The sequence below is a fragment of the Pezoporus flaviventris genome, unplaced genomic scaffold (genome assembly GCF_033815535.1).
Source record: "Pezoporus flaviventris isolate CSIRO_AGI_PZ_B2104156 unplaced genomic scaffold, CSIRO_AGI_Pfla_v1 ptg000026l, whole genome shotgun sequence".
NCBI classification, from domain to species: domain Eukaryota; kingdom Metazoa; phylum Chordata; class Aves; order Psittaciformes; family Psittacidae; genus Pezoporus; species Pezoporus flaviventris.
In genome coordinates, this window is record NW_026892574.1 from 765,427 (window position 1) to 786,476 (window position 21,050).

Below are 21,050 nucleotides of genomic sequence, written 5' to 3' on the forward strand. Positions count from 1 at the left end.
TGGGTTGGAAAGGACCTCAAGATCATCCAGTTCCAACCCCCCCTGCCACGGGCAGGGACACCTCTCACTAGACCAGGTTGCTCCAAGCCCCCTCCAGCCTGGCCTTGATCACTGCCAAGGGTGGAGCATTCACAGCTTCTTTGGGCAGCCTGTTCCAGTGCCTCACCACACTCACGGTAAAGAATTTCCTCCTTATATCTAACCTGAACTTTTCCTGTTTAGAACCCGTTACCCCTTGTCCTATCACTCCAGTCCCTAATGAAGAGTCCCTCCCCAGCATCCCTATAGGCCCCCTTCAGACACTGGAAGGCTGCTCTGAGGTCTCCACGCAGCCTTCTCTTCTCCAGGCTGAACAGCCCCAACTTCCTCAGCCTATCTTCATACAGGAGCTGCTCCAGTCCCTGATCATCCTCGTGGCCTCCTCTGGACTTGTTCCAAAAGTTCCATGTCCTTTTTATGTTGAGGACACCAGAACTGCACACAGTGCTCCAAGTGGGCTCTCATGAGACCACAGTAAAGGGGCAGGATCACCTCTTTCAACCTGCTGGTCACGCTCCTTTTGATGCAGCCCAGGATACAGCTGGCTTTCTGGGCCAAAATAGTATCTTCACTCTGCATTTGTAAGGCTCCTGTCACTTTCCTATATTTACTTCTCTAGATATTTTATCTACTATACATTGAGAAACAATACTAAGAATATCCATAAGATGTTACATTTTAAAGATTGGATTTGACTGTAGTTTTTTTTAGTCTAGAAATTACAAGAATTAGAAAAACAATTTTAACCAAAAACTTGCCTGAAAGAGAAATGCAATTAACTATTCTCCTTGTCCATGGCAAGCAGAACAAGAAACAACCAGCAGAAAGAAACACTGAGTATAGGTTTCAGGAAAAAAGTCTGTAACAGTATGGGCCAAAACATACTGAACTTTTTGAGAGGCTGCAAAATATCCACTGTGCAGATGTGTTTTTTAAAAACAGGCAAGACAAGCACATGTTGAAAATGCCATAGTTAGAAATGAACCTGCCTTTAAAGGAGTCAGATGGACCATGTAACATGAAGATCCATTCTAGGTCCTCCCCTCCCATTCTATGTTCCCCTATCTCTCCTTACCTTGTAAGAATCAAGCACTGCAGATCACCTCTGAATCTTCCTAGCTTTCCCACATCTATCCTGAATAAGACACTGCAGAATCAATCTGTAGCAACTGCTCAACAATCACCTCATTTAGTCTATACAGAGAAATTTTCTATTACTCTCCTTCTCTGCCCCTCTGCCTATAAAGGCGAGACTTCTTATCCTCTTAGCTATCAAAATCAAGGAAGGGGCTGATGTTCAATTGGTTAGTCATAATAATGTTTCATCATGTTAAGTGTCATTGCACTTCAGGACACAAACACCATCTGTAGGTCCTTTCTATATTTGGATGTATTAGAATAGATGCTGTTTGAATGAGCCAAGTATCTGACAAACCGCACTGTTTCTGAACTAATCGTTATTTAACTTTCTACTTCTGCATCATCAGCAAATTTTATGAGACTGCACCAATTTTTTCTGATCCTATTATGAGAACAGCGAGTAACAAAGAGGCAAGAACAGAGTCCTATTACGAGCAGCAGCACTGAATAACAGTTCTCCATTTTCAACTGCTTTGTTGTCAATTCATCCGTTTTTAAACCATTTTGCAAATGCTGTATTTTATTCTGCACTGTTAATTTCTTTAAATCACAGTGTCAAGGGAGGGTTAGTTAATGCCTGCAGAAGTCCTACATTTACTGCTAACTTTATCAATGCAACTTGTAATCAGATTTAAGGGTGTGCACAGTTATCTCTGACACGGTTGACAAAGGTCAGCACTAGAAAACAGGGAAACTCAACCAGCAGGCAGCAGCTTTATGGAAGACAACCTGGTGATCCTGTGAAGAAGCTGAACTGGAGCCTGCAGTGCTGCCCCTGCAGCAAAGACCAGCCATGTACTAGGCTGTATATGCAGCCTGCAGGCCAGGGGAGGCAATTCTTCACTAGTCATGAGACATACGGAGTACTTATTTACCATGTACAACTGCCAGGTGAGAATATTTAGAGAAGCTGAATGCAGATTCTTCTCGCAGGTGAAACAGAATAGGATTAAAGGCAACAGACACTGGAAATTCCAAGTCGATAAAGGGAAAACATTCCTCCCTTGGGGGTGGCCAAAATGTAAAACATAGGTTTACCCAGAGAGGTTGTGGGATCTTCACAGTATTCAGAACTTAGCTGGACAAGATGCTCAACAACATGCTCTAGTAGGTTTTGCTCCTGGGAGGAAGAGGTTGTACTGGAGCCCCCTCCGAAGTTCCTTTCAATCTACTGGATTCTATGCTTGTAAAACTTAAGACAACACTAAAACTGCCTATGAGCCATGAGAATAATTTTTGCCTGTTTCTGTCTGGTTTTTAAGCCAAAACTCTATGAGGGAGATAAACACAGCAGGAATCAAGAACCACAACAGAAGCGTTTGCGAGAACCACATAATAACCCCTGCCATTAGAATATTACCAATAGTATAAAAAAAAAACCCTCTTTTTATTGGTAACTTCTTTATGGCAGTGTAACACTGTGGGAGCACAGCCAGTTTAACCCACCAGAAATACAGGCTGCTAAAAAAAGGAGTCTCAAACCTCCTCGCTGTATTGCCTCCTTTATGCACACTCTGACTGGCACTTGTACAGTGAACCCCATCAAGAATCAGGTCCGCCAGAAAAAGGCAACAGAATTAAAAATGGTTAGTGTTCAGCTGGAAAATGCCCTAATTCTCATTGCACAGACACTAGTGCATAAGGCATAAGGGCAAGAAGCAGTGTACATTATGAAGCCTGGCTTCTCAAAGCTTGTTCCTGTCTGAATTACCTTCTGCTTCACAGTAGGGATGAAATCGCATTCCAGTGCTTTCTATGGAAGGAGCAATAAAATTACATTTCTTCCCTCTACGCTGCCACTTATTTCCAAGAAAATTAATCTTTTGGTCCGAGTTAGAACCGGTACAGATTCAACATAATAGGGCAGGAGGGTAGAAGAAAGAAGGAAATGGTTTGTCTAGAGAACCCAAAGGGACACCCATCAGGAGGCCCTGGCCAAGCCAATTTAAGGACCTTTAACAAAAGCTGATTCATAAGGTACATCTTTCCGATATACTTTAATAATATGGGAGAATTCTATCAGAGATATGGTGGGTTTCACTGCACAGTAATGTTCTCTCTCTCAAAAAAAGGGCACCTGAGATACTACCACTCTCTGCATTAGGAAGTCACACCACGTATAGACGTTATACACACGGTGTATGTTTCAGTCCAGGTGTAAGAAAACCCTGTGAGCTATGTAGTTATGTATTTCCCACATCTACCTACAAAGAAAAAAACCCTTAAAGATGGCAGTGGAATGAAGAACTAAGGTATTGAAAAATTGTATCTTAGAACAGGGTATGGCCTTTTTAGGAAAAATTAACCTGACAACTAGAAAAGATTTACTTTAGCTTGTTTCACACCCATCACTTTTAAATAAGGAAATATACCCAATGCCTGTCTCTCCCTTTTATGCAACTATTTGAATATTTTAACTCGAATGCTTTATCTGACACAGCAATGCCATTTATTTCAACTGAAATATCAAATCACAATTATGTTATTTCTAGACTACCATACTGGTAATGGAGTAACTGTTAAATACTTGCATTTAGATGTGTTTCTAATGTAGATCTACATGATGACAGCCAGCAGCATTACAGTGAGAGCTGACATGCCTGCAATTATTGTCAGATCTGAGACAGCCAACTCAGCAGCTACTTCAGAGTATGACACCCAAATCCAACAACAAGCCTAACTGGCTCATTAAAATCACCCATCCAATTCTAAGTTTGTCAGTGATGCTGCTAGTTCCCCTAAAACAAACTGCCATTCTGTTTACATCCTGTGACACAAGGGCCAGACAAAAACTGATTAAACTTCTCTTTGGCTTGCATCCTTTCAGCACTGGATTGGTCGCCATATTTTCCTCTTGTGAAAGCCAACTGGGTATCTCCATTTCACTTTGGTACCTCTGCTAACCACTAAAACATCTCTGTGTATCACTTCTTGTCAGCTAAATAAATCGTCCAGGCAATTTTTTAACTGCAGGGAAAATGAAGTCAACACTTATTCTACTTTGTCCTTTCGTAACAGTTACAGTAACAATAAACAAACAAAAAATGATGTAATGTAGGAAAGCAGAAAGTACCCGATAAAATTCAGCAAATAGAAGAAAACAGACTAAGGTTTCATCAAAATAAAGACAAACACATACATCACTGGGAACAACTGGGCAATAACTGAGAAGGAACCTGGGAAAGGTTATGACAAGCTCAGATTGGGAACCTGGACAAGAATGGGACAAAAGGGGACAAAAGATGAGAGAAATGGAGCAGCTGAGCTCCCTGCATGAAAGTACAAATCAGAAGCTTCCCAATGTTTAGGTTGGGGGTTTTGTTTAACATCTGAGGTCCACTGAATAATTGCTGTAAGTTCTGCGAAACTTGGGGCAGATCTTCAGAGCCCAGTGCTGTGCCAATTCAAACAGGTCTGCCACACTGCACACATCTTTCTGACTGAGCAGGAGAAAGGCGACAGGGTTTGATGCCTTCTGAAAAAGCACAGTGTTTATGCAGTATGCACCTCCCCATTCAAAGTGACAGGATGGTTTCTTTAAAAAGAAATACTTCCAAATATTAAAAATACACTACATCTATCTAAGGATCCAGCACACAGGCCAATAACTTCCAAGATCAAAAGTTTCTGTCACCATACACGCTGGTGAGGCACTGGAATGGGTTGCCCAGGGAGGTTGTGAATGCTCCATCCCTGGCAGTGTTCAAGGCCAGGTTGGATGAGGCCTTGGGTGAGATGGTTTAGTGTGAGGTGTCCCTGCCCATGGCAGGGGGGTTGGAACTGGATGATCTTGAGGTCCTTTCCAACCCTAACTATTCTCTGATTCTATGATATGAAGATACTAGTAACAGCTATATACAATACCCTTCGAAGTTATTTGGTGGTTCCGAAAAAACCCCACCAGAGTGGTTAAGATCATATTTCCTTCTTCCCGCTCTTCCGTTCCATCAAACATTCCCCAATTAATGTTTTATTTACATTCATTTTATTAACTCCATTAACTCTATCAACACATTCATGAAAACCTGACACCTGTTTCTTTACAGCTTCCTTTTCATGAGTAAACACACAGAAAGAAAGGTTAAAAAGAACCCCTGATGCTGTTCTTCCCCAGTTTTCCCAAAAATGATCATTTTCTTTTAGTATTATGAGCCCCTAATCTATGCTACATTTTAGAAATTCATTAAACCCTATCTAAGCTGGCTTTCAAGCATGTTCCTCTAATAAGAAAACAGCAAGTCCATCTGATAGCATCAGCGTAAGCACTTAAAATCACTAGATACTCACTAGGCAGTGACCTGATGCACAGAGAAACTGCAGTTTACCTCACTGTGGAACACAACTGGCTTTGTGCGCTTCAAATTAAACTTGAGCTATTGAGGTCAAAACAGAAACTCTGAGACCAAAAACGTTACTACCTTCCTCCTTAAAATGGGTAACTCATGGCATCTTCAGCATGTACTCTGCAAGATGGCCAAGAATGTCAGGTTATACATAGGACAAAAAGACTTTATTAACTATTACCTCAAGTCCTGAGGCTCTTCGGGGAAATAACAGAGGAAGGTACAGATGGATTCCTGAAATGAAATTACTGCCTTCAACGCTTTACTGGCTTACCCTGTCTAAAAATAGACAAAAATATTACATGCTGTCAGTAGCGGAAAGTGTGGAAAAGTAATGGCACTAGGGTCACTACTAGCACTGTAACTACTGCATTGGGACACACTGACAATACATGCATTTCTACACAATAAACTGAGCTTAAGCTAATTCGTAAGAAAAAAAATAACTATTACTCTGAAATTAAAAGACTTTACTGTAAAGTAATAATGCCTTTTCCTAGAACTGTGACACTGATGCTTATCAAAGATGCAGGTTTATAATTAAGTCATGGATTAAACAAGAGTGAGGCTCAAACTCCCCCTAATCAGCTGCCAAGTGAGAGCACAGGACAGCTCTCAGTCCACTTGGTGCCTACATACCGGTCTGCTGCCAGAGAGGACAGGGTGGGAATGGGCTCTGGGAGGGGGACGGGAAGGAGACAAACTGCCCCTTCCAGCTGCAGTGCCAGCTAACAGCGGCGTGAGAGGTCCAGAGAGGTATTAAATAACAGCCTGGAAGGATGCAGTCTCAGCTTCATTTCTGAATGCCTGCCCTTGCAGAGACTACAGAGCGAGCATTCACAAATTCCTCATCACCTCTAAGGACAATTCTGATAGAATAAACTGAAATCTGCTCCATCAACTGCCATTTAATTAAGATCAAAGAGCTAATGCTTGGTGGCAAAGAATGCTATTTCCCCTGTTGTGCAAAGGTCTTTGAATTCAGACTGCTGTCATTTTACTAAAGAACCACCCCTCAAAAAACAACCAAGCCACCCCCAACAACAAACAGAACAACATAAAAACAACCCAACCACCCCAAAACACACCCCTTCCAAAAAGACCCTCCAGGTAAAGAACTTGGGACTCTTGATTGTCAAAATCTGTTAAAGTTGTTTCAGCTCAGGGGCATTCCAAAATCAACACACAGCTCAGCAAAACGCAGCGAGAAGAAAGGCTTCATGCACTGTACCAGCCCCAGGAAGCCTTGTGACAAGTCACACGTGCATGCAATCTTAACTGTTGAGGATAAGGCTTTGAGCAGAAGAGTGGACTTGAGCATTTTTAAGAAACCACTCAATTCCTTTGTACCCAAAGCTACTGCCTCCTCCCTCACCCCTGGAATTTCCCACATCTCTGAACTTGCTGCTGCAACAGCCACAGGAGCCACTGGAGCCACTCTTGGCCACACACAGGCAGCGTTTGGCCAAGCAGCGTTTGTGTGCTTCAACATTTGCAGTGCTCTTCGGGACCAGCAGCAGCATGCATTTGTGTTGAAAGAAAATAAACTAGAGCCCACACCAACAGGAAGCTACTGATACAAAGAGGAATCTGTGTATCAGCAGCTATTATCAGAAAATAATATAAGCCTAGATGTGATTTATGTTTTCCATTACTGCATCAACAGTTTTTTCCCCACAATATGACTGGATCTCATCGAAACACACTGGATCTTGGCAGCGAGTACTGGCACTAAAAAGAAATGGGCATTTGTTTTATAAGCCATCAGCGTGTTCTAAATTCATTTCTCTTTTGGTGTTAACTTCTCATATCAACTGATACTGTATTTATTTTTCCTCAAAGGCGGTATGTTATTTTTAGGGGTAAATGTACAATCACAAAGTATTCTCGCCACCTGAAGAAGCACTTACTATAGAGGACAGGGACAACAGTTAAATACTTTAAAATCAAACTTGGCAATCGCTGTTCTTTTAATATTCCATCAACATTTATGACTAAACCCAAAGTTGTATCTATGATCAATAAGCCAGCACAAGGCTCTGCTTCTAAATGAAGAATGGAACAAAAGAACTATGAAATTTACAGGAAGAGGAACACAATAAAGATGTGAAGAAGCCAAATGACAGCTCGTGCAGAAACCTCCCCAATTTCTTAAGGGCAATTAGTGCATACATTAACTTCTTTGTATTCTTTCTATATTAAGCAATCTTTATGTGCAAAACATTGTATGATAACTCGCATTAAACAGTCAAACTTCAGGAGACAGAGGTTCTGAAAGGAGACCACATTTCTCCAAAGGCCATGAATCACTATTAGCTCAAAACTAAGAGGCAACCAATTTAAGGAATCATGTGAGTGGTCTCCAAAGATACATTTTAAATGTATTCTCCCCTTTTCATTCCAGCATTCACAAAAAACATGTTATGAGGAAATTGCTCAAAGAGAAAGTCCAGCACTCAAGAAAACGAGGACAAACAATAACCAAAATCAACCCTGGCTCCTGTACGTATGATTTACAATAGCTTTTGATTGCATGACCACATGCAGAACCTCTTTATTTTGACAATCTAACAAACTGCCATTCAGCTTCTCATTATCATTTGTGGCTCAATGTATGGTTCTTAGGGCTCAGCTTACTAAAAATTATTCAAACCTTACCATGAAGGCAGACATTCCCCATTCCTAAGCATTTTTACCTGACATGCAGCAACCGAGTGCTTCAAGTCTATGTGCTTCAGCACCCTATGTGCTCTCCCTCTTTCTGGAAGTCACACTTACTCACTATTCACTGGGTAGTTGAAATATGAGGAATAGTTTACAGTCTCCTTACCATACAGTAATTGACCACAAGATAAAAGGTCTTATAACTCTTACAGAAAAAGTAGACTAAATTGAGAGCAGCAGCATTTCTCTGGTTCTTCAATGCTTGCATTTGGGATCCTACTTACACTTTTAGATCAATTTTTACTTACCAATTATCTCTACAGTTATGTCCATAACCATATGGCTGGAAGTCGAAATAAAGAAAAAGAAATGGGTCTTTAATAACCTTGTTACATGTTTTAATTTCCCCTTAATACCTTATGTAAACTCAAGTATCTGTTCATTTTCCAGCCATTTAGATGTATTTTTATTCCTGTTTTTTTAAGAAGGACACAATAGTCAACCACAACCTCCACTCCAGCCAAATGCAACAATGCAGAGTAATCAGACTTGGCAGGCCAAGAGATGGCTGTGCACTGCTGCAGCTACAGGGGTCTATGCTGCTCCAGCCACAAGGTTTTTACTACTACTGCACATATATACTAATTCTTGTTAGTGATTTTTCTAGCCTTCCCACCCATAAAACTTCCTATTACCCACTTTCCTTAGAAAACACATATAATTATGTTAAATAGGTGCATATAGATATATATAATTTACAATAATTATTAATAGCTATAATATTATGTTTGTTACCTTTTCCTCTCCATGTCTTATGGTTAGAAACAACAGAAATGGTTATGGCTAGAAAGTAACATACATCAAGATAAGACCGAAGGACACTTCCTGATTCCACATGGACGACAGTGTCATACAGGCTGCCAAAAGGACAGATGTTCTTTGCTTTTCTATTTTAAAAGCATCGCTGTCTTCTATAAAATGAAATCCAACAAACATGCTTTCTAGTTCCAATAAATGCCCTTTAAGGATGACCAGTCTTTCCCCTTCTAAGTTTTATACATGCACGCAAGCTTGCTCACTCACACCAAAAAGCCAGATTGCCATTTCCCCTACCTCCTCTCCCCACCCCACTCCCTTTTCTCTATTCTCTGTTCTTTAAAAATAAAACAAACCCAATACAAACTGCCATGCTTCTTCAAAATTCATCTCTGGAAAATTAAAATCAAACCACACTACTACTTGCCCCTATTTCACGTGCAATTCTGTCACAACATCGTATTTGGAACAAACCAGGTCTCTGCAGTTAAAGATGAGGAAACTCTCAAACTCCTGTTTGGATTTTGGATTAAGAACTTCTTTCCCTGGGCTAATGTAATTAAGTGTTCAGTATATTTACAACACAAAAGAAGTAAGTTTGAAAGCATCTGCACGTCAGCCACTGAGCAAATTCTATTGTTTCCTTGCTGGTTTTCTGTTCACAGCTAGTCTGACTCCAGCATTCAATAAAATCCATTTCCCATGTTCAAATATTGCACATGTACTTCACGGGTTCACTGTAACACATACAGTAGACTGGATATTGTTCTGAGAGGAAACTGCTCTTTGTTAACTGTAAACTTCAAAGATTTAAAATTAATCTAAAAAAAAAAACAAACCAAAAAACCCAAACCCTCCAAATCATAGAATCATAGAATAGTTAGGGTTGGAAAGGACCTTGAGATCATGCAGTTCCAACCCCCCTGCCATGGGCAGGGACACCTCACACTAAACCATCTCACCCAAGGCCTCGTCCAATCTGGTCTTGAGCACTGCCAGGGATGGAGCATTCACAACCTCCCTGGGCAACCCATTCCAGTGCCTCACCACCCTCACAGGAAAGAATTTCCTCCTTAGATCCAACCTAAACTTCCCCTGTTTCAGTTTGAACCCGTTACCCCTTGTCCTGTCACTACAGTCCCTAATGAAGAGTCCCTCCCCAGCATCCCTATAGGCCCCCTTCAGACACTGGAAGGCTGCTATGAGGTCTCCACGCAGCCTTCTCTTCTCCAGGCTGAACAGCCCCAACTTCCTCACCCTGTCTTCATACAGGAGGTGCTCCAGTCCCTGATCATCCTCGTGGCCTCCTCTGGACCTGTTCCAACAGTTCCATGTCCTTTTTATGTTGAGGGCACCAGAACTGCACACAATGCTCCAGGTGAGGTCTCACAAGAGCAGAGTAGAGGGGCAGGATCACCTCCTTCGACCTGCTGGTCACGCTCCTTTGGATGCGGCCCAGGATACGGTTGGTTTCTGGGATGCAGGTGCACACTGAAGCCAGCTCATGTTCATTTTCTCATCAACCAACACCCCCAAGCCCTTCTCCTTGGGCTGCTCTGAATCTCTTCTCTGCCCAACCTGTAGCTGTGCCTGGGATTGCTCCGACCCAGGTGTAGGACCTTGCACTTGGCATGGTTAAACTTCATGACGTTGGCATCAGCCCCCCTCACAATTTGCCATGAATTTCAGTACTGGGAAGGCAGCGATTCCCTTCTGTTCACTAAAATAAAAGAGCCTATTATGGCCTCTCATATCAATACCTAAATATTCTCCTACAAACCAAGAAAAGATAAACCCACCCTGCACACAGTTTGTCACAGCAGGACTTGCCAAGGACACCAGAAGGTGACTTACATTTAATTCCGTCTCAGTTTGAAAGATCTATTAAAATCTCCATGGCAACTCAAAACATATATTCCTCCCATAGAGTCTGATTAATACTTTGTAATTTCTGTTTCAGAGTCAACCCTTTGTTTGTTTGAAAATTCTTAAGAACTGTCTAGTTCATGCTAATAATCTTAAATGACAACATAAATCTGTATGTGGAAGTAAATAAAAGGTACTGCAGATATTGCTCCTGGTTGTACTTTTCTTTGAATGCAATAAACTAACCATAAGTTTTGTGTTCTGCAAAGGAAAGTAACTTTCAAACCAATTACAGCAATTTTTCAAATTTTAATGATAAAAGACTTGCTTACAAACTAATCTTATTTCACTCTCAGAAAAATGTATGCCTACTTCTAATTCCTTAAAGCTCAAAGACTTCCACAAATTGCTATGTGAGACTGACTGCATTAAATCTCTTAAAAATAGGGAAGGGAAAAATAATAATAATGAGGACCCTTTATAGTCTGTCAACCAGACCAGCTCTTTAGAATACTTTTAGATGCGTCTTTCACAATACCTGAACGACCATCCTAAAGGAATTGCTGATTTTCAGGTAAGCTTGAAAATGACTCCAAAAGAGGACAGAGGACCAATACCAACGTGCAGTACCATTCTGCAAGTATATCTTGGCACAAATACCTCATCTTTCAACGAGTTTGCTTGTACAGAACTGTAGGTATGCATGAAATGTGCTCGGCCTTAATTTGAGGGAATCCCTCTCCTTCAAGGGAGACCTTCTGAAGCCACCTCAGGTGCAGCATGTCTGGTTTGGACCACGCCACACTTTCTTCTGTCTACATATTTCAGAAAAATCCACCAGCAGTTCCATACTTTATCAGCTATGAAGCAAAAGGCATCCAGCTAAAGAAAAAAGCCTCAAAATACTCTACTACAAGAGTAAATTACATTAGTGATTCAGTGAACAGGTTTTGTTGGGGTTTGTCCATTAGTTGGTTTTTAAGATGAGTTTTGAAGTAAAGCTTCAATTTTAGGGACACCCTAAACCACCCAAATCAGCTTCAATCGTGCCAAGTCCTGTTACCCACTCTCTTTTCCTCTGATCACAATCCTCAGAAAATTTAAAAGGAGACAATACGCAATTTGTTTCGGATTCAACTGGCAAGAAATTCCTTCTATTCCCCATGCCGTTAGGTCTTACTCCCGAAACTAGATGTCACTCCACACTTTTTCATCCACTCTCCTACTGCATAAAAGTAGCAACTTACCTTTATTGAACTGATGTGACTAAATTCTAAATTGGGCAGTTATGTTTGTTCTCTTTACAGGCATCTTCCATTTCAACTGAAATAGCCCTCACATCACATCTGAAACTCTGAGGAATTCTGTTTTACTGTTAAAATAGCTACTATGCTCCAACTGTGAGTTTCAGTGATCTCTTTAAGCTGACTTAACTCACAGGAGCCTTGTCTGACCTAATTAACAAAAGTTGACAGAGAACTTGCAGATCCTTTCCAGAAGTACTACAGAAGTAACAAATCTTATCAACACGTACAGAATAAGAGAGAAAGTGATCTACCTTACTGGCACTATTTTGCTGTCTCAGTGAAAGTCATCTGAGCAACTACACGAGAGCTGCACACATACGTTCCCCCGTAACAAATGCAGTTCTACATCTTCACCCACCTCTGTGCCTACAGAAGTCTCCTAAAGGTTCATTTTGTCTTTTCTGCTCTCTCTTCCTTGTCCCTTTAGAGTAGGCACAAGAACAAGCTCAGCTTCCTATAGTGGTACCAGTAATAACCTTACTTATTTACTTCCACTCTATATTAAAGTATTGCAGAAGGGAATCACTTTTGTTTGTAAGCCTTTGTAATACTAAGAAAGGATAAGTAGGACCTGCTTTTAATTTGTTAGGCTTCCCACAAAACAAAGTAGGCATCCTGTCCAAATTGATCTGAAAACAGGGAGTATTTGAGCCACACAACAGTAACATAGATAGAGGGTCCATATGCTCAGTGGCAGTATATGTATCTATCTGTGTGCGTGTGTGCATACAGATGCACACACACACATCTGGTCAGCTCTGGCTATCAGGAACTCTGCCCAATTCACCAGCAATTTGGTATACAGTGTTTAAATAGCAGATTCTGAGCACTCACCTCCCATGAACTCCTTCCCAAAGATTTTGTACAACGGCAGAGAAAGTAGGAAAACCCCAAACCCAGTAGGTTAAATAAATCAGTGACCTTTTTGAAAGAAAGCAGTTACTAAATCTTACTGTTCCTGTGCTCATACTAGAAGCTAGGACACAGATCAGAAAGCAAAGAACTGCTTTTTTATTTTCCAGTGTCATGACACTGTATCTATCTGCACACAGACTATACATTCAAATAGGGGGAAAAAATGTGCTCTTTTCATAGAATCATAGAATGATTTGCATTATAAGGGACCCTTAAGGGTCATCTAGTCCAATCCCTGTGCCACAGGCAGGGACATATTCAAACAGGTCAGGCTGCTCAGAGCCCCATCCAACCTGACTTTGAATGTGTCCAGGGATGGGGCATTGATCACTTCTCTGGGCAACCTGTGACAATGTTTTCACGTTGTAAAAAAATTCTTCCTTACATCTAGTCTGAATCTACCCTTGTTTTAAAGCCATCACCCCATGTCCTATTGCAACAGGCCTTGCTAAAAAGTCTGTCCCCAGAACCATAAAAGTCATATCATCTTTACTCCTTTAAAAATATGAAATATTGAAGTACTATTACTGATTACTCAGTAACGAAGGTGATTTTTAGGTAGGCATAGAATTAACTAGGTTGTCATGAACTAGATGATCTTAAGGTCCTTTCCAACCCTAACTATTCTGTGACTGCTACAGAAAACATCCACTCTAAATAACAAATTCCAATAGCTTCCATATCGGTATTACTTGTATCCTTTTCCCTTTCTAATTTGAAAGAAACCTCTTGCATTTCCAAAATCTTATCATTTCACTAGCATTTTAGGAGTTGTAATACCAGAATCCAACTACCAAGAGCATAACATATTACAGAAAAGCAAATAACACACCATACATCTTTTTCGTTCAAATTCATTGTCAGCACAATGATCCTTTGTCTGACATTGTCTGCTGTGCTGACAATGAATTTCGTGCATTGAGTTCCTCTACGAACTTCCTGCACAAAAATGCCTTTTTCTCCAGTCTCAGCTTCTAGTTCTACTATGACTAGCACTTTGCTTTCACCCTGATGGCAAAAATCACTGAAACATCACAGCCCAGTGTAGTACAGTGAATTCAGGCTAATCTGTCCAATATATATTTCACAGAGAAACTAAAATGACTGCACAGCTCTTAGAACTCAAATCTATTCAAGCTTCCCCATGCACAGCCTCTTCCTGATAATATCACGGACTTTCTGTGGTCAGAAAGAGCTGAGGAAATAGCCAATATTTTACACAAACTAATTTTCTACTACTGCGTCTCTCAAAATTGTGCTTCACTTTGCCCTCCCATTTCTCATTGTCCTCCTCCTCCTCCCTCCAGTTTTCTGCCAGCTGAGCTGTTTTACCTAGGAACAACATAGCATCCTTCTTCAGACAGTGTTTTAATCACTCCAGGTTTCCTGGGCATTACAGTCCAGTTCCTACTGTTTAACTGAAAGGGAAATACAAACCTTACAATGTAGCTCAATGATAACAATAAAGCAAGTTCTTAGAATTTTTGATTGAAACAAACTTGGGTCTTTCAAACCATAATCCAAGTGAGAATTTTGTATCAAAGCACAAGAAGAACATTTAAGCCTATTCAGAGGCATGAAGAGATGCTGTACATGTTGTTTGACAGCTGCCTTACAGTGCAATGCTACAGAATAATGAAGTGCCTATTGTTGCCATTTATAGGTACTGACCTACTGAAAGCATCTGCAGGAACAATTAGCATTTGAACTTTCACTACAAGAAGAAACTCTTCTACAAAGCTGACTAGGCACAGCAGCATGATAAATAACATTAATTAGATTTCTAACATGATTCTTATTACAGTTTGGGACTAATAAAATTTTCTGCTGCTGCTGATCCCACAACAAGCAAGTACTGCCATTTAGTCTCTTAATATACTTTAAGACATGACCTTACAGCATAGCTTCTAGCCTGAACACAAAGTATAAAATCCTAACTCCAGCTCTGCCACGTCCTTTTGTGAGCCTCTGCACACCTCCTCAGGCCTCAACTTTACAGTCTATAAATGGGATAAATTTCTGCTCCCCACCTAACAACAGTGTAGATTGCCCCCTCACATCAGAAAGGCAATGGTACTACATCAGTAGTCTTCAACGTATGAAAAGACTAAAGGTGGTCAAACACTGGCAGCTTTGCTCAGGGACGTTGTAGAGTCCCCATTGACAAGAAACTCAAAGCCTGACTGGATGCAGTCCTAGAAACTCTGGTCTAGCTGGCCCTACTTGAGAAGGCAGTTGAACTAGATGCTCTCAAGAGACCTTCCAACCTAAACAATTCTGGGATTATTTCTAGGTTAGATATCCCCACTCCTGCCCAATTTCTGGAAGAAAGCCACCACAAAAATTTTCTGCTCGAAGCTCTGCTATTTCTTTCGTAATGGAACAGATGCTTCCTTCTGAAGTTCTATGGAAACACTAAATTCTTTCCCCTGTTATTTAAGAATGCAATAACATTATGTGCAGTGTTATAATAAGTATAATGAGCTAGAATAGGAACAAGTCCCAGAAAGAAAATCACAAAGCGAAAGTTTATAGCTAGAGCTTTCTCCCTCCCCTCAAGGAACTAGTCTGAACAATAAAAAAGAAATGGATTAGTAGAGAGGAAGTGCAACTCGTTTGTAGGTAAAATGATCCCCCTTTTTCCAATTTAATACCACTGTCAGTATTGTTGTTGTCCTCTTCATCTGACACTGGGGAGAGAGAAATCTTGCAGGAGGAAACCAGAAATGATTGCTTTATTCATACACCAGAGAGGTAACTATTTGAACTGGTAAAAAAGAAAGAATCCTAGGTGTAACGGCGGCATTAAAAAAGTGTGTATACTGTGTGCCAGGCCCCCACATTAGGTCAGATGCTACTTTCCAAGAAAATTTCTTCAGAGGCATATGATCCCCATAGGAGAAGTGAGTGCAACAAAAGTGAAATTTATTTCATGATAGACTTGATTGCTTTCTGAAGGGCGTACAGGACATGGCTGCTTATGCTAGAGATACACTAGACTCATTTAACTGCATCTTTTCTGGCTTTATTTCCTACAGATCTAACTACCGTCACTTCAGGTTTAAATAAGGAGACAAAGCTGCTGTACCTCTATATAGATGTATTTCTCTAAAGTAAGGAAAGAAAGGATATTGATGCTTGTACAACCTACAGTTCTGGCCTTTAATTACCAAGCTAAAAGGAGAAAAAAATTAAAATAACCAGAAAAAATATTTTCAAATGTGCAAGTTTTATTTGCTGCTCTATGGGATTTGGCAATTAAGAAGAGAAGAACATAATGAAAACTGAAGTAGGTGACATTATGTGGCAGCAACTGAAAATTATATAAAACAGATGAGTATAGAGCTCAAGGCATTATCTTGAGGTTTTATTTCTAATAGATGAAGGAACAATCATACAAAAACACCTCCGAGTTCTTCTTTCAAACTCCAGATGCTAAAACAAATACATACTGTCTGAATAATTCTTTGAAGGGACTTACAGAAGGCTTTCATTTTGTGTTACTCAACACATATATTATTTCTTTCCTATTTAAGAACACTAATTTGCTTACTTATTTTTAAACAATGAAGCTTTCAGATCTGAATGCAGAATTCCAAAACTGCTGAAATTTCCACTGTAGCCCATATGAACCTCACTTGATCAGTGATCTGCAGTTAGCGGACCCCCCAAGAGATAAGATGAATCTAACAGTTCTATGTTGATGATCCTTTTTTCCTAATTGACTGAAATGCAGGCAACATATCTCCAAAGAGATCTGAGAGGTAAAATACAGGGAGGAAAGTACTGTTCTTACCACATACAGCTGTTTCCATAGCACGGCCCATTCCTGCAGTGTCGCTGTGACTTCAGTCACAACAGAATCTTCAAGCGGCACGACTGTTTCATATTGCCTAGACAAGAAGAGGGGAAAAAGTTAGGAAAAGTGCCCTGGAAAAGGTAGAAAAAGAAATAAATGCCAGCACAGTAATCTGTGAAATGCTACAACTTGAATTTGTTTGAATTTGTTCAACATAAAGGAAAATATCTTAAGGGGAACACTTTGTCTGAAGCAACTCCAGAGCCGTATCAGCTGCTCCTTCATTACATTCCATAAGAGCAGCTTATATGAAGCATTTCCCAGTTACCTGTTCAAAATCTATCATTTCATTCTAATCAAGGTCAATGAAAACGCCTTTCATGATTACAGCACGTTAAATTAACTTGCCTGTGAAGTGGGGTCTTCACAGGTTTGTATCCCTTCTCTCTAAGGCAGACCAACCTTTTTTCCCCCTCAAATTCATATGTTAGCCAATGTCATTAAATACCAAGAAGATCTACCATCTATTAATCTTTCCTATCCAGGAGACTGTTTCAGTATTGCAGGACACTAAAGCAGATCACAGGTTTCTTCCTATTATCAAGCCAAATACAGTTCTTTTCCAATATCCATAAAATGATATTACAGGGAAGGGACTCAAAATAGTTCAACATTCCAGTAGGAAAGCACAGAAAACTAACGGATGAAAGGAATCACACTGTACTGTTCAGCTAACATGAGAGTTAAAAACAAAACCAATGAAAGGTGTTTTTTCTAAATACTATTTTTAGAAATGGATTTGTACACTTTTGGCATGAGTGAAAAAGAAAACATTCCGGAAGACGAGCCTTCAACAGTATGGCTGCATTTAAAAAGAGCACACATCAGGACAACATTTAACCGTGTAAATTGGATGGTTTTCATCCCTCTAACCCTGCACTTCCTCTGTTATAACGACTATATATTAATGATATTACACTGGGTCTATGACTCAAATATAAGATTATTATATGCCATGCTGTCCTTGTTTCATCTGGGATAATTTTCTTCCTAGTAACTGGTATAGTCCTGGGCTTTGGATTTAGGATGAGAATGATGCTGACAACATACCCTCGTGAATTAAGCCTCTCCTGGGTTCAGCTCTAACAGTTACTTTTCTCCTTATTAGTAGCTGGTGCAGTGCTGTGTTTTCAACTGAAGTGGACAAATACCAGCCAGCCACACAGCCACTCCCTCCCCATCCCGTGGTGGGATGAGGAAGAGAATCAGAAAAGGTAAAACCCGTGGGATGAGTGAACAACAGCTTAATAACTGAAATTAAGTAAAATATTTTCATAATAAATGTCCCTTATAAATTCTGAACTAAGTACTAATTAATTACAGATTGCAGGAAACAGGTCTTCCCCCTAAGAAGAGTACACATTAGGAGTAGTAATTCTATGCTATAATTTTATTACACCCCAAATTGATGAAGCATTAGTATTACAGCTGCCCTTAGTAATCTTTACACAGTCCCTCTGAGGGCAAACATACAAAACAAGACTATCAGAAGTCCCATTTTTCTGCAGGTACTTCACTAAATGCCATTTAATGTGGTTTACGTTCCACATTTAATTTATTGCCTTGGGTCACTGTCTGCAATGCTGCACTTATCTCCCCGCAGGGGCCTTAATCTAGAATATGCAGGTTAGAAAAGCTGTGAAGACACAAGATATTGATTTCAGGAGTCTCAGTCAATCTCTCAGGAAACTTTGCAGGATTTAGAGCCTACTCACAGTAAAATCTGACATTCGACTGCCATTAGTTTAGCTATTCACATGGACTAAACTAGACCCACCTCCAGCAACATACAAGCTATATATAAACACAGTGAAGGCACAGCATTTCCAGCAGTGTGCTTCAGTTATTCTTTGGTTTGAGGTGTGGCAGGTTGGATCCTTTTGCAAAGTTTCAAAGTAACATGACTATGCCTCACTGAAACTGCTGATACATGAGGCAGGCTGTCTACAGGCCAGTGCCTCCACAACAAACAGGAACACAGAGAACTTTACTAGTGAAGAAACAAGCAGAAAGGAAAAATGTTTAACAGAGCTCTTGAAAATGCTTGTGTTCCAGGTGCTCATAAAATTATAACTTTAGAGGTACCAAATGTGAACAGGGGTAACCAAGAGAATTGAGTCTTGCTTTATTAAAGAACAAAAAAACTCCCTAAAACTCTGCAGAATTACATTGAATTTTCAAACCCTAATACACAAGCTACGATGAACTAAAACCACTCTATCAATTTTATTAACTATTGCTTAGATTCCCTTCTAGATGAGAAGCATGGCAGCTTCTTAGAAAGATGGAGAAATACTCACCCTCTGTTACTGACGATTGCTTTTTTCAAGTGGATATAGTTTGCAGGAAAAATCCCCTGCAAGAGAAAAATGTCTGTACATTAGAAAAACACATTTGCAGTTTATAGTGCTCATATCTTAAGCCACAATAAATATCAATATACCTATTAAAAAAACCCAAACCCCCTAACACTGTCAAAGATGCCAGAGTCAAAAGTCACCAAGCAGTTAGTCACAAGTCATCACATCAGTCATTCTTAGCACAGGACTGCACACTGACTCAAACCACCTCCACAGCTGCCTTGGAAGGAACAAGACTGATTTAAAAGTAAATATTTAAGTTTAGCCCATTGTCTTCCGACTGCAAAGACTGAGCCCAGTAATCCAGTAAGGTGATGAGCAGGCAGGAAGGAGGTGTGTCAAGCGTCAGCTTGCAGTCAACAGAAAGGAGTGAGTACTAGAGGTATCTACCAGGAACATTTAGTGGAGAGATGCAAGTTAGCCAGGAGAGCCAGAGAAGTGGCTATTGTGCAGCCTGCAGCATAGCATCAGTATCCTTCCAGACCAGGCCTCCAAATGCTACATTACATTAGATGACAAGGACATGGGTCTAAAAAAATTATTACTTGCATACATTGGAGCTATCCAGTTTTCCTCTCTCTTTCCAACACAAAGCTGTTTAAACCCTTGGTCTAGCTCCAGTTATTTGCCTTCTGCTTGCTCCCATGATGGTTGGATTCTAACCTTTCCTGTGCCATTGTGCTCTTGTGTGATGAGGAAAGAGGTAATATAAACTAACTTTTCATAGCAGTCTATTATCTCTGTAAAACACGTGGCCCTGAATCCCCAGAGCAGACCCAGTGTGTAAGACCAGTAAGCCTGCACTTTCATGGTCATACAGGATCAGCATTGGCAATCTTCAGGTTAACAACAACTGACAGCCTTTGACAAAAACATCAGTGCTCAAGTCACACTTGAGCTTTAAATTTTTAGAGCTTTAAGCAGTACAATTGAGGAAGAAAAGTTTCCATGGAGGGGTTGAAAGGAATACTAAGCAAAGATGATTCAAACTGGTAACAAAAATTCCTCTTTCATGGGCAAGACTGAAATTGCAGAAGGAAAAAAGATGACTCTAACAGGAATGACTTCATCAGACAAAAAAGCAAATGTGCATGCTGTCAGCCACACGAAAGTCTGGAAAAGGAAGAAATGCTACTTCAGTTTCTGGTTTGATTCACTGCCAGTTAATGCCATTTATTTCTGTGATCCTGTACTGGTTACCTAAGAAACCAAAGAAGCTTTGAAGAGCTCTCTTATCAAAACTGAACATACAGGCAAGCAGAAATCATACCAAGATGCGCACAATGAATGCAGGCTTTCCCATTAAGAGAGTATTACAGTCATGAAAGCATAATACAGGTAGTATAATATTCCATGACACTGGTAAGCATGAGGAATCTGGTACTCTCCTTTTTTAAATACAAGCTATATTTAAACAAAAAGATAATGAAGTGATGCTTACATAGAAGCAACTATTTACCTGTTTGGATATATACACTTACAAAAATATACATGCACTTGCAAATGATTCATATCAGAACACTCAAAAATTCCTCCAAGAGCAATAAAGGGATATGACTGGAAAACAACCCAATGCAGTGCTCAAAGTATGAAGATCTGAAAAAAAGAACGAACTCACAATACTCTTTTTCATGGGACTTTTTTCAAAGTTGTCTTAGATTAATAATGTAATTTTTAAAACTTGTTCTTTAAAAACCCTGAACCAAGCAGTGCTAGATCACCCATCTATGCTTTTCTTAAA

The 21,050-nt window shown here is 40.1% G+C and overlaps 1 protein-coding gene across 9 annotated transcripts in view; it reads right to left on the reverse strand.

Annotated features, from left to right (window-relative positions):
- Positions 1-21,050, reverse strand: part of DOCK3 (dedicator of cytokinesis 3) — a 203,559-nt gene that overhangs the window by 152,243 nt on the left and 30,266 nt on the right. For all 9 annotated transcript variants that reach the window (XM_061458271.1, XM_061458276.1, XM_061458270.1 and 6 more), the window contains exons 4-5: positions 19,250-19,305; positions 16,887-16,983 (exon numbers count right to left, since the gene is read on the reverse strand). In XM_061458271.1, coding sequence (XP_061314255.1) covers positions 16,887-16,983; positions 19,250-19,305 — 153 coding nt within the window. The remainder of the gene's footprint in view (positions 1-16,886; positions 16,984-19,249; positions 19,306-21,050) is intronic.